The 15,998-nt window shown below is 36.7% G+C and overlaps 1 protein-coding gene across 2 annotated transcripts in view; it reads right to left on the bottom strand.

The window, feature by feature from the left end:
* Window positions 1-11,060, bottom strand: part of Toll-6 (Toll-like receptor 6) — a 73,390-nt gene extending 62,330 nt beyond the window's left edge. For both annotated transcript variants that reach the window (XM_066283093.1, XM_066283092.1), the window contains exon 1: window positions 7,033-11,060. In XM_066283093.1, the coding sequence (XP_066139190.1) occupies window positions 7,050-10,892 (3,843 nt within the window). In that variant the 5' untranslated portion in view covers window positions 10,893-11,060 and the 3' untranslated portion in view covers window positions 7,033-7,049. The remainder of the gene's footprint in view (window positions 1-7,032) is intronic.
* Window positions 11,061-15,998: the final 4,938 nt, after the last annotated feature.

Below are 15,998 nucleotides of genomic sequence, written 5' to 3'. Positions count from 1 at the left end.
ACACAATTGATTGATCCCCTGCTTAATAACTCGCATAATGGGTAAAAGTAACCCTCCTACAGAGAGTGTGATGAATAATCTTAAATTAACAAAGAGCAGCGCCAATTTAATACCCGGTAATCAAAAATAAACACGTCTATCGTGACAGAAGTATTAATTAATTGAGCAAACAAATAGGGAGGAGAAAGAGAGAGAGAGAGAAAGACGGAGGGAAAGAGAGAGAAGGTGAGAGAGAGGAATAGAGAGAGAGAAAGTGAGAGAGAGGCTCCCGCAGCTCGATTGGAGTTTGCTCTAAAATCAGTCCTACAATACACGGTTAACAAAGGGCCGGCATAAATGGATAATTATTGATGCGGAGAGCTTTGGGTTTTCTGTTAGATTAGGCGAAAATAGAGATTTGAATCATTTTTTTGTTAAATATCTGAAAATGTCAAAGGGAATTCACGCTAGAAATACAAAACCTATGTCGATGTCCAAACTTATAATGCATAAATTTCGAAAATATCCATCATTTAATGGACATTAGAAAATTGTGTTTTTCAAAATTTAAACTTAGTGCTGACAAGTACCTGATTTCTTCCGAAGGACTTTCAATTGGCAAATAACTAGGGCAAACAAATCAAGAACTCAAAATGTGGTATTAAAAATGGTGGTTATTGCAATCTGAACTTTGATCTAGTTCATCAAATAATCATATCATCTCTATAAATACACATATAAATTCTGCTAAAAATCTATGGTATACTACTGTGATAAAAAAAATAACGTCAATTTATTTATGAAATGAAAAAAAAATATTTTTTTAAGAATATATTTATTCAAATAAATTTCAAAGTACTCTCCGTCCGAAACAATGCACTTGCGCTATCGTTTTTTCCAATCCTCGAAACAGTCAGAAAAGTCTTTTTCCGGGATGGCTTTCAATATTTTCTTCGATTCGACTTTTATCTCCTCTGGCGAGTCGAAACGGTGTCCCAAGAGCGATCTTTTGAGCTTGTCGAACAGCCAGAAGTCCAACGGTGCTAAATCAGCCGAATACGGTGGCCGTGGAACAATATGGACAGACTTTTTGGCAAAATGTTGTCAAAAAATGAATGCAGTGTGGGACCGTGCATTGTCGTAGTGCAAAAACCAAAAATTGTCTGCCCGTAATTCCCAGCTTCGTAAAGTGAATAGCTTCATGCCAGCGACGAATAACGCTCAAATAATCGTCCTTGTTGATAATTTGGCCTGGCGCAAAAAAATCAGAATGTGCAACATCGCGATAATCGAAAAAATCTGTCAATATGATCCTAATTTTTGAGCAATTTTGACGCAATTTTTTCGATCTTGGTTCACCTTTTGCGCGATATTCACGCGTTTGATCGGTCCTTTTCGGGTCGTATTGTAGATCCAAGTCTCATCTACCGTAATGATGCATTTCACGATGACATGGTAGTCAAAATAATTTTTTGACAGATTTCAATGTGATTCTTTTATTCCAAAAAATTTAATATTTTTGGAACCAATCGAAGTTTGACACGTTTGAGGCACAAAATATCGTTTAAAACGGTTAGGGTCGATCCAAACAAAATGCTCATAGCCTCAGGGACGTCTCTAATTATCATCCGACGTTTTAGCAGTTTCAAATCTCTGATTTCCTTGACGAGGCCTCTCATCGATAGATGTTGGTAGTCGTTCAGAGCGATATTCGACTAGAACTCCTTCTCGGTCTTCTTTAAAGTCTTTGTACCACTTGTCAAAATTTATTTGCGACGTAGCTGTATCAGTAAAGGGTTTCTGTAACATTCTCAACGTTTCCGCTGCAGAATATTTAATCTGCAAACAAAATTTAATGCAAATTCTTTGCTCCACAAAATCAATCGTAGTAAAAATGGAAAAAGTCACTTTTGTATGTTTACAAAAACACGTGTAGGCACTGCAGCAATTGAATATATTCACGTGAAACTTTGCCATGGTTTACAGATGGAGCTACTAACCTACAAAAAAATAATTTCATGATTTTGTAGTACTCGTTAAATTTAAATGAAAAATTCGCTTTATTTTTTTATCACAGTAGTACAACACGAATTCAAGAAATAAATACAGTGAACATTTTTGTGTAAATCCTATGTAGATGGACAGACATTAATTCAATTTAATTTCCAAGCTTGGAAAAGGGAATCTTGAGGAGTGAGTAAAAATGTAAAGAGGACTACTACATAATTTTTTGTATTTTTCTGTTGTTAGAACCCTTTCCTGGACTGTTTGCAGATGATTAGCGAAGGAGTTCTAAACAACGAAAAAACTAGGGAAAATCGCATAAACTTACTTGAGCCTGATTTTTATTAATCGGAAAAAGTAAAGAGGGAACTAAGAAATCAAAATTTTGTTACATTTATTTTTTTGAACTCTTAGACCAGTGGATCAAATCGTTTTTAGGCGAGCTCCACCTTAAAGGTACATAAAAGAAACAGTACATAAAATTTTTTATGGTTATTTAAGTTTCATGTTTAGGTAGCCACTTTTTGGTCTGTACAAGTTTTACTGGATATAGTGAGGTTTTGGAACATTATTAATCCCTCAATGTCATATTTTAATTTTCAGTGTTCATTAATGCATTCTTATCTTGAGGCACACTGTATACTATATTTTACTCACGGTAGAATATTTTCCCTCATTTCAGGGAACGTCCCTTTTCTGGAATTTACTTAATCATTCCTTAACCAGGTTCATTAAAGCTGTGCTATCCTCGCTTCGGTAGCTTCGGCAACTTAGATTTAAAGGTTAAAAAATATTGAGGACACTTTCTTTGAGCCCTACATCTCCAACCTAGGTAATTAAGTCACACAATCCTCTAATCAGATATGAACCGAAGCAATAAATAAGATTTTATCAGCTTCAAAAAGCGATCGAAATTCCCGGCTAGGCGCTGGTGTTTTTCAAGAAGCAGCTTGTTAGTAGGTAGTTTCGTTTTTAATGAGGGGTAGTTTCATGGAAATTTATGGAGGACTATTTATTAAAGATCGTGATTCCATTCGGTCCCGTGTCTTAATAAGATAATTTATATTTAAAATCGTGAAGCGTATTCTAAGCCGAGGCGCTCATCTCCGCGTCGAACATGCTCATTTAGGGCCTTAATTATTTACCTAATTAAAAATACACGCAAGAGCTTCTCGGAAGTTTTGACAATGTGTGTTTCAAACCGCTTAAATTGAGGAAGTTTCTTGTTGTTGCGGGCCCATTACACTAACTTGCAGGAACGCTATAAAGAAGGCCAATGCTCAACGAAAAATAGATTAAAATCTCGTTTAAGCCCCCAAATGCTATCAGATAAAACAACTATGAGAATGGTCAAGATCTTGAACTAAAACTGACACCTAATTGGACCAAAAATCCCGTTACCTTTTTCTCTATCAAGCAGCAGTTATTGCCATAAAGCTGCTTATTAACATTTGCTACCTCGTAATTCATTTTTACATTAACTAATTAGTGGTTCCCCTCTATTGGCAAAAGCCACATCAATCGATAAAAAAATTAATAAATTGTTCAGATGCAGTTTCAATAACCGTTAGATACCTGTTGGTTATTGAACGACCACAAAGCAAGGCTTTGGGCATTACGTAATTAAAATTTAATGCGACGTTCACGGTCAACGGTATTAAAAGCTTTAATATTGCCAATTACACTCGAGAGTACCTTAAACCGAAATCCTTTCGAGCTTAAGAAAAGGAACGAGAGGGGAACCTCATCTCTGTAATATGACAGACCCCAAATAGGGCAGTTTATATCCCATATTCACTACAACAACCCCCGATCGAAGCTGAGACAATATACGTTTCCAAGAAAGTGGAGGGCTGAGTTCTGCGTTAAAAAGTCGACATGCCACTTGCGGGATGAAAAGGGGATACAACGATGTGTATAAATCAAGTTTTATCGGATAGAGGGGTCTAAGTATGGACTGGAGGGTGAATAGTACTTGTAATTTAGTCAGAAATAACAGCCAACGTGTACTTTACTGTAACCGACGGAATGTGTTTTACGGCGTAAAAAATCTCAGTGGTAGGTGCTATGATGACACGTCCCAGATCTCTATGGGGCCAATGTTTTTATTTCAAACACAATACTACAATATACATAGAGCGCATATACATAAAACGTAATTTATATTAAATACGAATCCGTGACAAGGAACAACGCTTTCGGTGAGCAATGATTTATGTATTATAAGCTCTTTGTCCGGGTCTACCCCCACGTGAAACTCGCTCTTTAGAGCGGGATTAGAAACGAAAGCCCTTTTAAAGGACATTGATACTACAATCAATGCATATTAAATAAGCTTAACAATGCAGGAATTTCTTTGGCTCCGAAAGGGCCCGGGTTTTTGTGGTTTGAGGGTTCGATAACTCGGTCAAATTCGCAAAAAATCGTGACCAGGAGCAAATGTGGAATAAGAGGAATGGATCCGTCGTTACGCTCGCCGCTTATTCCGAGTGTTTTCCTTTTAGTCGGGTTTTTGTTGTTCGATTCCTAAGAGTAATATTTTTCATCTAAAGTTAACCCAGATTTCGCTTTTAAAGATAAGGAAGATACAGCGCAGGCAAGTTTACTGATATTTTTTTTCACCTGGATACTTCGTACTCAGCGTCTCAAAAATATACCGATCTATTTCGATCACACAGTCCGCATTAAAAAAATAAGAGTCGTTTGTTATATCTTCAAAAACATGTTTTTTTACGAAAGTATAGAGTAGTAATTTTTTTTTTTTAACTTAATATTTGCGATACCGCTTAAAATATTGTAACGTGATTACGTAAACACTGACAGATGTGGAGAGCACCTATTGGGTAATAAAGAAAAGTGTAACCCCATCAGTGGCTCAAGTCTCTGGAGAAAAAATGGTGAGCCACTGCTTCCTTCCAGCAAACATTCGCATATGTCTTGATCGGCACTGATCTGTAAAATTGCAACACGATACTATGGTAGAATTTTTTCTTCAAAGCACATGTGTTGGAGACATATAGAGACATTTCAGGATTAACGTTACGTCGTGGTCAAAATTGGAATATCTTAAAGATTTACTGGAAAAATAGGGAAACTGCAAAATAACTTTGAAATTTGTTTAGTATACATATTGCACAAAGTGCAACTTAACGTTTTAGCAATTCTTGCAGATCAGTGTAGGACCCTTTGAGCGCGGTACGATTTCTACCGCACCGAAACTTTTATTTTCGGGAAGGAATCTGAGCTTCTATTCTCATATAAATAGCGTGAGAATCTTCTGGATACGATAGAGATTAGACACCATCAAAACACTTGTGAAACGTTGTCTCGTCCGGTCCAGGCCAAGTGAGATGAATCTATTCGAAATCGGAATAAAGAAGATATACGTGTAGGAATGAGAAGCGCAAAGCCCCCCCTCTTTATGAGGTTTGATGACGCTTTTCCCACATATGAGATTCTCATATAGTTCTTGGGGATAAGGGCTTTGAAAAGAAGACTTCGTAAACATTGTCTTTTCTGTTGTTTTCTTTATGATTATTTCTTGGGGTAAGCACCGCCCATCTTTTGTTCACGACGATATCGTTTTATCGATTTAATAGTAGATTCGGCGGATTTGAGGACAAACCTAAAACTTTGCTAATTCAAATAAAAATCTTTAATTTCATTTCAAGCTAACATAATTACTCAATTTTTTTTAAAGTTCCTAAAAATAAAAAAAAATTGAAAACCATGACTTCCTACGGAATGTATCGCCTTAAAAGTCTCTAAAATAATCAGCTTCAGTAAATCGATATTATTAGTAATACAGAACATTACTGAAATATCGGTTATGGAAAGTCGAATAACTTAGGACCAAACCAAAACACCAACAGTGTTAGAGATGAGACACGAAAAAACTACCGATTCACACGATGATGGTGGTCGATTTTCATTAATACATTGTCCATTTCCAGTAAATTTGTGATAAGATTTTGAAGAGGTAAACTGTTCTCTAACTTAGGCACAATTTTCTAAAGTCGTGGTAATTTTCACAAATACATATTCTCCATGAAAATCAAGAAATTAGCAAAGTTTTGACCTCAATTTCATAATTTCTACTGATAATATGGTGTTGATAAAGTTACCAAGATATGGATATACCTATTGGTCCTAAGGACAAATATATCAAATGCGATGGTAATTTCCATGACAATGGGAGAAATTGGCCACTACTCTGTGTTTATTTCACTGTTTCTATGGATATTAACTCTTTGGTAAAGTTGCTCGGACTTTGAGCTATTGGCCGCTATTTCCTTACTTCTTACGTAGTATTTCTAAGCGAATCAGCGATATTGCTAATTCGTGATGAGTTAGCGAGCCTTAAGTAAATTTCTTTTTCCGGATAACTACTGGACTTACAGGTTCCCATAAAAGGCCATGTAAAGATAGACAATCTTCTCACCTTCCTACGGCTATTTCCTTTTAATATAATTTTGTTGATAGTACCCAAGAGCCATATGGGCAATTTATTAAGCTTTTCACATAAAAGCATACTTTACGATTTTGCAAGTTTTTTTTTCTTTTACCGGTGTTTTTAGTTTTTGTTTCTTTTTTCTCAAGTTGTAATATTCTGGTTTTTCAAGTAAATTGCAGTTAACCAAATTTGATACATTAAAATTTCAAAACAAATTAACGGAACGGAGTAGAGACATATATGAACAAGTATTTACAAAATTAGTTCAGCTTTTATTAGGTATCAACGATGCGTCAAATTTCAGTTATATGTATAATTTTTTTTCCGTTTCATATATTCAATTTAATTTATAAATGTAATTGTATTAATAAATATTTATTTTTGCCAAAGAAAAACCGATATTATTCGTACATTCAATAAATAAGATTTCCAACCAATTCTAGTTTAGAGTCAATTTAGGTAAGTTATTGCAACTTACCTAAAATTCGACGTTTCATGCGTTGAATTTTGGATTACGTGTCTAGTTATACAATTCAGATTTCAACCTTCCAATTCACCTTTATCACCAAGCACAAACGAAAAACAAAGAAACTTACCTATTAAAGGCGAACCGCTACGCCCACAAAGGATGCGGCATCGTTCTGTTATCACGAGGCAGACTCGATGAATTTGGATGGAAAGGCAGCTTTCCTGGAGGAGGTGGTGGAGGCAGAGCAGGACTCCTAGACCTATCCATAAAATGACTAGGAGTCGCCGTTGCGTATATATTCACCGACGACCTTTGATGGATACAAGATCTCTTTACATCAGGCATGGCAAACTGCAGCTTTTGCCAGAACTGCCTGTCTCCCCACTCAATCACGGTGTTAGTTTTGAGGTAGAGCCTCAAATCTGGATCAAGATCCCTAGGGGGAAGCTCCCCTGTCACTACGAAAATCAGTCTTTTACGCCTGTCTTTCAGCACTTCGTGGAGGGCACTTTTGAACTCGAACCTACACCACTCGTTGTGGAGGAAGTTCTTGGAAAGAATTATTACAGTTCGTCTCGAGGACTCTACAGCCTCAATTATAGTATCAGCTACGTAAGCTGACACATTGAAGTCTCTATAATGTAGACAAAGTCTGTAGGAAGGATCACCACTTTCCAGGCCCGGTGCCAAGGTTTGGGTGACAAAGACTTCGTCTTTCACACTGTAACTGACATAGGCGTCAAACAGTCTTTCTTTGTCTTGTTGTTCATCAAAAGCAGTTGTTTTATAGCACATTCTTAATCCACAACGGGAGTAAATCCACACTCTCAGCTCTCTTCTATAGTAGAAAGCCCCGCAAACTATCACAACGCTGGCGATGAAAATGCACATTGTCCCTAGAAGCAATGGGAGGTAATCGTTCATCACTTGTTGCTCTACAATGGCGTGATTTCCATCAGAGAAAAAATGCAGGCACTTCGAGGAGTTGTAGTCAGACATTTTAGGCCCCAGGAGATTTGTTGAGTTGTTGATCACACAGGTTATCCTGGTTGTATCAATGACTTTACCAGAGTTTTGTCTCAGCCAAGATTTATATTTTGTTACATAGTCACACTGGCAAGACCAATGGTTGTAGGCAAGCCCAATTTCTACTAAATATGGGTTTAATGATAGCTGCCACACTTCAAATGAGTATAATCTATTTTCGTCTAATCTAAGTACTTCTAGTTGCTTTAACTCTAAGAAGGTTCTATTGTCGATATAGTGGATCAAATTTCCCTGCAAGTAGAGCTCTCTGAGGGATTCCAGAGTAGCCAGCTCAAATCCTAACAATTCCTTAATTCTATTACTTTCTAAATGAAGAATGGTTAAACGCCTGAGGCCGCTGAATGTATGGTTATAAATCGCAACAATATTAGAGTTATTGGCATAGAGAACTTTGAGATTCTTGCGGCCTATAAAAGAGTGACTGGAAAGCTCTCCAAAATTGTTTCCATCCAGGTAAACTTCGCTAGCATCCATTGGAATGGTGTTGGGCATTTCGGTGTAACCTGCATTAGAGCATTCCACTACGTTGGAACTCCACAGCTGGTCATGGTAACAAGTACAATTGGTTGGACAAGTCATTTCACAATCGCAGGCATCGAAGTCGCAACAATGACAAAGAGCGAAGCAATGAGTTTTGTAGGTGCAGAGAAATTGTGAGGGCTCTACTTCTATTAGTGGCATATAGCTATTTTCTCTGTTATGTAACAATTTGCAATATATGCTCTCCAAATCCGTTACTCTGGGGTGTTGACGCAGATGATCCAATTTGTTTATTCTTTGAAGCCAATCCATGGTACAGTCACACTGAAATGGGTTTCCTCCTATGTAGAATTCTGGCAAAGGTTTTTCTGGGTCTACAGGGGTAAGTCTCAACGCATTTAAATCCATAGTTGAAATTTGATTGGCGTATAAATCTACTCGAGTTAGATTTATTTTTTTAATGAAAGTGTGCGGTTCCACAATGCTTATTAAATTGTCATTTAGGAACAGCAATTCGATGCTGCTGGGCACGGAGCCGGCATTAATTTTAGAAATTTTATTAAAACTCGCATCCAATTGTTCCAGTCTGAGTTCATAATCCAAATTGTATCTATTGCCTAATTCCCTGACATTGTTTTTGTGCAAATCCAGCCATTGTAAGCCCTGCGGAATCAGTGCATAATCGAACCATTCCAGTTGATTATCGGACACGTTCAGCCAAAGCAGGCTTTGAATATCGGCGAATAATCCATTGACGTCCGTTAATTGATTCGAATCCAGTCTAATAGCCTGCAAGTTGGGGCTATTCGAAAACGATCCGTGCTCGATACGCTGTATTTTGTTTTTGGCCAAATTCAGGATCTGCAAAGCGGGCAAGTCAGCGAAAGCCCTTTTACTAACATTCTGGACTCGATTCCCAAGTATCCTTAACCCGTATAAATTGACCAGACCTCGAAATCCCGGCTCCTCTAAATATGTAATCAAATTCTCTCCCAAATCTACAGTTCTAAGCAATCTCATGTCTTTAAGAGCTAGCGGAACGGCTTTCAATTGATTGCTGTTAAGATTTAAGTCCTGCAAGCTAGAGCAGTTCCTGAAAGCTTCTGGATGGATTCCTTCTAGTAAATTATTATCTAGAGCCAAAAGGGACAAAACGTACAAGCCGTTAAGGGAATAAGCGTCCAGATAAGTAATCTTGTTATATGAGATGATTAAAGTGTGCAAGTTATTCATGGGAGCGAAAGTATCGGCAGGAATGGTCTCCAGCGAATTATGTTCCAGATTCAGGATTTGCAATGTATATAAATCTCTAAAGAAACTGGGGTCCAACTTGGATATGCGGTTGTGGGATAAATTTAAGAGCACCAATCTGATAAGACCGGAAAATGTGTCCTTATTAATCCAAGTGCTAGTGAGGATATTTTTTGAGACATCCAAAGCTAACAGTTGCTCTAAGTTCGCAAATAATCCTGGGGCCAGGACACTAATTGAATTATTCTGCAAGTAAATCTCTCTAATGGACTCCCGGCTATCTTTGAAAAGCTCACTGGGCAAGGCCACAACTTTGTTATTGGATAAATCAAAAATTTGCAAGGCTTTAAGCCCATTCAAAGCCTTATCAGCAACCATGCTAATCTCATTGTTGTGTATATAAAACTCCCTGAGTCTACGCAGCACGCTAAACCCATTAGCCGGAATCAAAACAAAGTGATTAAAAGAGGCGTCTAGTACCTGAATATCAATGCTGCAAGGATGAGTCAAAGTTCTGGTGTTCTCAGGTTGGGGAGAATCTTCCTCAGCTACACTTATGAGGGGCTGAGGCAATCCTGGGACTTTCTCCCTGAAGCCCAAATCACTGACATCCTGCAGCCTATTCTCACTAACATTTAAAAACACCAAATTGATCAAGGGACAGAAGATGTTTTCCGGAAACGACCAAATATTATTTGAAGATAAATCTAGACGTTCCAGCTGACGCACTGGGGAGAAGCTATCCCTTGCAAAGTCCAAGTTCATGGCCGGCCATTCAGTGTTGTGAGTCCTCACCGTGAGATTTCTCAAATCCCTTAATCCAAATAATGTGCATGAGGGCCATCTGGCTAATTTGCAATTTTCCAACTCTAAAGCTCTGAGTTTGGCCAAGTGAACAAAGCTTTTGTTATCCAAACTGGACCTGGATAAAATCTCTGGATTGCACTCAATTCTTAGTGAAGTTGTGTGCTCTGAAGGAATCACGCTGAAATTGGTTGTGTCAAATTCACTGTTGATAGTCCTGAGATTGCAAGTTAGAGCGACTTCATCCTGTCCGCTGGACGTCGAAGGGTCTCTCACCCACCATTGACAATCATCCGGAGCCTCATACCGAAGATCGTTTGAGGGATCTGTGGGAGGCGCGTCTGAGGCCGCGAGGCAGTGATGAAAGATAACGCTGAGTGTTAAAAAGGGCACCAAAGAGATCATGTTGGTATCTACTCAATCAAATTTCATTGTCAATCAGCAACGTTTTTCACTCACTGGATGTCTCACTATCATCACGCACACCCGGAACTTTGAGAACTACGATCGGCTTTTACGAGTTCAAAAACGAAACCATCCGATCTCATCGACGTAAGGATCAGGACTGGCACCTCTTGTGCTGCAGTGTGTGATGCACGCTAAAAGCTCCGAGAGCTTTTAAGGCCGATGAAGCACGAAAGCTGCCGATCCCTGTCGAAGGATCGGACTGCCCCGCCTTTTCGAGTCCAAGAAGTACGAAATGCTTTTATGCGTTGCTGATTTGTTTTGCGGAAGAATTGGGATGGCTGGCGGCGGATGATACGAGAGCTGGTAGTGTCGATTACTACCGGTCAATGAGCACTTTTATTTATGGATTTATAGACTTAATGAATGGTACTTCGGTTGGTGCCGAGTTATTAGCGGTAGTGAGAAAATACGAGCGAAGCTTAAAAACCCAAGCCAACCAGAAATTAAACTGACAGCCCTTTATGCAAAGAAAACATTATACATCCCTAGTAACATCCCACAGCTTCCATTCTAAGATACATTTTTTAATTTATCAATGTGATCTTTTATTTCAATGCACTTCTCAAAACGACCAATTAACATTTCTAAGCGTTTAAAAAAATATTCTGAAATTTGGGGGTTAAAATATTCAAAAATAAAAGTGCTGACTTGACTTCTTCCTCATTGGAAAATTTGCTACCACCCAGGTCAGACTTTAATTTTGAGAAAAGAAAATAATCACTGGATGCCAGGTAAGGACTGTTCGGTGGATGTTGCAGTTCTTGGAAGTCGCATTCGAATACTGCAGCTTTTGCAACCGCAGCCGTGTGAACTCGTCATGCAATAGTCGCACGCCTCGGCTAAGCTTTCCACAACGCTTTTCTTTGATTGCATCTCGTAATTTGCGTCAAAGAGATACTTAATAAATGCTGTTTACTGTGGTATTCTTCTTTTTGAAGTCAATCAAAAGAATTCCCTCACTATACCAAAAAATTGTAGTTATTACCTGTTTAGACGCCTGCAAGAATTTGGCTGTTTTAGGCTTTGGTTTACTGGGTCGTCACCGTACCATTGATTCCCTTTTAGAGAGAGGGTCATAATAAAGGATTATGGTTTACCGACCTCGCACTAACTTTATTCATATGAAGATATTTCTGTAGAACTCTCAAAACTGTGGTTTTAGAAGAGTCTAATCTTTTCACGGCTCATACGAAACCCTCGAGCCCAGTTTTTCGCGGGAATCCATTGTTTTTATTTCTTTTGGTGATTTTCTTTCTAGAACTTAAAGCTTTATTACGTCACGATACTTAATTTTCAACAATCTTAAATGTTAATCAGCACTTGGACTTCAAGAATTTTTAACTAAATGACTACTTAATTGATCCGGTTTATTTTTACTCTTCAGGTAGATAAAACTTTTAAATTAAATATAAATAAAGTTTTATTATTTCCTAGAAAAACTGAAAATGATTCAGGGCGGATACCATACTAGTTTTTTGGACCACACGTATCAAAATACAAGTTTCATAAAGTACTTCATTGTGGTACAATTAAAAATTTGCAATGGACATCTACCAGTATATTAATTATAAGAAAATTTAGGAAATTTGCTGACTTTGATGTTTTAAGGGTTGCATGTCGCTCCCCATTCTGATCACACCGCAGTTATGGTATTTTACATTGGGGACATAGTTCGGACGCTAAAAGAATTTTTAGGTTGTAATATCTTGCAAGGATATTGTGATAGCAATATACTGGCATTCCTATGTTCATACACAGGGTATTTATTAAATATTTGTACAAAGAATGAATCTTTGACGAATTTTGAGATAAAAAGTTCATATGAACATAGATCTGTATCGGCTTGGTTCCTGAAAGACAGGGCTTCAAAAATAATTTTATTGTTTGGTATTTTGATTATATTTTAACATAGCAATTCGACGAAACTCTAGATACTGGGTGTATCGAAGATGGGCAACTTAAATATTTACTTGGTTTTGTGTTTAATGCTAGAGGGCGTCACATACAGCGTTATACCTGGATTTAAATAATCATAACTCTGAACATTTATGCACTGTATGTAGAGCCTTTTAATATTAAACAAAAAAGTAAGTAATTATTTCAGTTTATCATCGACGACACTTCCAGTATCGAGAATTTCGTCAAGTTGACGTGACATTGAACAAAAATATGGTTAAAATACCAAAAAAATTTTTTTTTAGAGTCCTTCGTGTCAAGAACTAAGCCAATACGGACCCACATTCATATAAATTTTTCATATTAAAATTAGTCCAAGATTCACTTTTTAAAATTTACACAAACCCTTTTTAAATTATCTGTGTTTTGGAGGTTTTACGTCATGTTTTAGGGATGTGTATGGTGGTAGAGGTGAATATGTGAATCTCGCAACAGGTAGAAACCCACTAATTATTTTGGACCGCTCTTCAACAAGGAATTACCAATGGCTAATGAACAACGCCCTGTTATGATATTGAGGAAAACATTTAATTTCATTTAACATCGTGGTTAGATTGTTACCTTGTATGTTTGAACTTCTCTTTCCACTGCTAAAGGGTTTTGATTTACATTATGTATTACTGTATGTGTATTACGCAATATTCCTAATATACATTTTACTTATTATGTATTTTAGGATTTACTTAATGCTGATAGTTTGCGTTAAAAAATGGTTAGGACGACCGTAAAAATCTAATCTAATATAATACTATATGAGTTTTTCTATAAAAGAAAACATAGCTCATCGGCGATATCTAATGGCCTATCTAAAAAATAAAAAAAACTTCAACAATTCTTCCATATTTTAACAATAAATTTAACGCTTTTCTTTGCAACAAAACTCGCACAAAATCAGTTATCATTAGATACCCGAATGTCAGTAAAACATTATTAGAAGTTAGTCACTGTAAGATCATGATGATTTTACTTAATTTAACCTGTTTAGTTTAAAACTTTATTACTTGTGTTGGTGGTTTTAAGTGGCAGTTGTTAGTGGTCAGGTTGTTTTATGTTTACGAGGCTGACCTTATGCTCAAGCATAGGTAACCAAGTATTATCTATGTTTCCTGAAGAAAAGACTATACATCGGTTTTAGTAACATATATTCATTCTCTTTGATACACTTCTGTAATAATGGTTCCTTGATAACGATGCACGCTTCGGTCTATTTTATTCTCTGGCCATCATTAAAGACATACTGGCATATACTTGAACTCTGATATTCTCCATTTTTAATGAAATTTTCGTATCCCTTTATCATCTTTTATAAATATTTTGATGTTTAGCTGTTAAAAAATTATAGATTTTCACATTTTTGGTATGTTCATTTTCGTTTAGTTGTTTGGTCTCTGGAAATTTTAAAGTTATTGTATTGTCCTCCTCGCCAGCAATTTGTTAGATTTGATCTGCTACACCTATCGTGTATGGTATAACAAGATTTTTAATTGTTAAGAATAAAAAAGTTTTATGAATTTTCAGGTGACCCTTACGACTTAAAAGCATTTTTAAAAAGATTAGCGGAAAAGTGGATGTTAGGATTTTCCAATGCATTTTTATACGTACAGTGGTGTGCAAAATAATAACAGCGTTGAGAGCAGTTCTGCAGAGGAGTGATTATTAACTACGCAATGCTTTCAAGGAATCATAGACGTCAGGCCTTCTTACGTTACTGCATTAGGTCTAGAGTGAGCATAATTATAGAAACGTTATGTTGAAAGTTTTTTGAGATTGCTCTATTTGTGTGAACCTCATACTTATAAACTTGAGCAAAAAATAGCAGTGTTGACTGTCGTACATAATTTCATTCCATATACAGTTAATTGAACGTTTTGAAATTTTCATTTAAGGTAAATATACCTTAAATACCAAGATTGAACTGTACATTGAAGATTTTTAGTTCAAATACTATGTGCAAAGAAACTCACTGTACGATAGAAATGCGAAACAGGCTGTTAGCACTTAAAAATGAAGGGAAAAGTTATAAATTAATTCAAAATGTATTCAAATGTTTCGCCAAAAATGATTAGTAATGCGGAAAAATTTCAAGAAAAACCGCGGGTGGTGAAAAAAGAAAAACCACTTCAAAGGATGATAAACGAATACAGAAGGTGGCGAAAGTGTCTCCTTTCTTAGCAGTTAAAACAAATATAAACATAAATTGGAGTCAACGGGAGCACTTTCACAGTGCGGAGGTGATTGACTGAACCAAGTTTACATGGGAGAAGTCCAAGAAAAGTTCCCAAACTAACTGATAGACAGATATCCAACCGCTTAAAATTTGCAAGACAGCGTGTTTTTGGGCTCTCGTCTGGATGTAGGAATATCCTTTGGTCAGACGAATAAAAAAATGTACTTTTTTATTCTTTTCGACAGAAACAATATGTTAAAAGGCCAAAATCTGAATACAACCCAAAGAATAGCATGAAAACTATAAACATGGTGTGGCCCCTATAATGGGATTGGGTGGTTTTTCGTATTAACGGATAGGTCTGACATGACGTATTGAGGGGATCATAGTCCAAGTGAGCTATGTTGATATACTGGAAACTATAAGGTTTCCTTATGGCGACAATAATATGCTCATCAGATGAATCTTTATGCCGGATAATGATCCCAAAAACACGAACAGAAGAGCAGTTTGCCGACAATTAGCTTGAGGCTTTGATATATACATATATACAGGGTGTTCCATTTAAAGTATGATTGAAGATTACCCAAAAACGGTACGTTGTACAAAAAAAAGTTTCAAATAAAAGTTGTCAGGTAAAGAGAAGGACATATTATGAAAATAGTGACGTTTAGCCAAAACGTCCTTTTAAGGTCATTTCAAGGGCATTTTTTTAAACGGTAACCCTATATTTTTTTACAAACACTTGTAGACATTCAAAAAATGAATATCTCTTATTTGAACAATTTTTTATTAGACATTTTACTGTAGAGCTACTCTTGATTTTTGCCAATTTTTGAAATAATCGAAATGGTTGCATTTTTTTCTAAAAAAGTTGTACAATGCATTCTGAACTGCAAATTGCATTGTATATTCTGGTT

Source organism: Euwallacea fornicatus, chromosome 6 (genome assembly GCF_040115645.1).
Source record: "Euwallacea fornicatus isolate EFF26 chromosome 6, ASM4011564v1, whole genome shotgun sequence".
Classification (NCBI taxonomy): Eukaryota; Metazoa; Arthropoda; class Insecta; order Coleoptera; family Curculionidae; genus Euwallacea; species Euwallacea fornicatus.
This window is presented reverse-complemented; position numbering and strand designations above follow the sequence as displayed.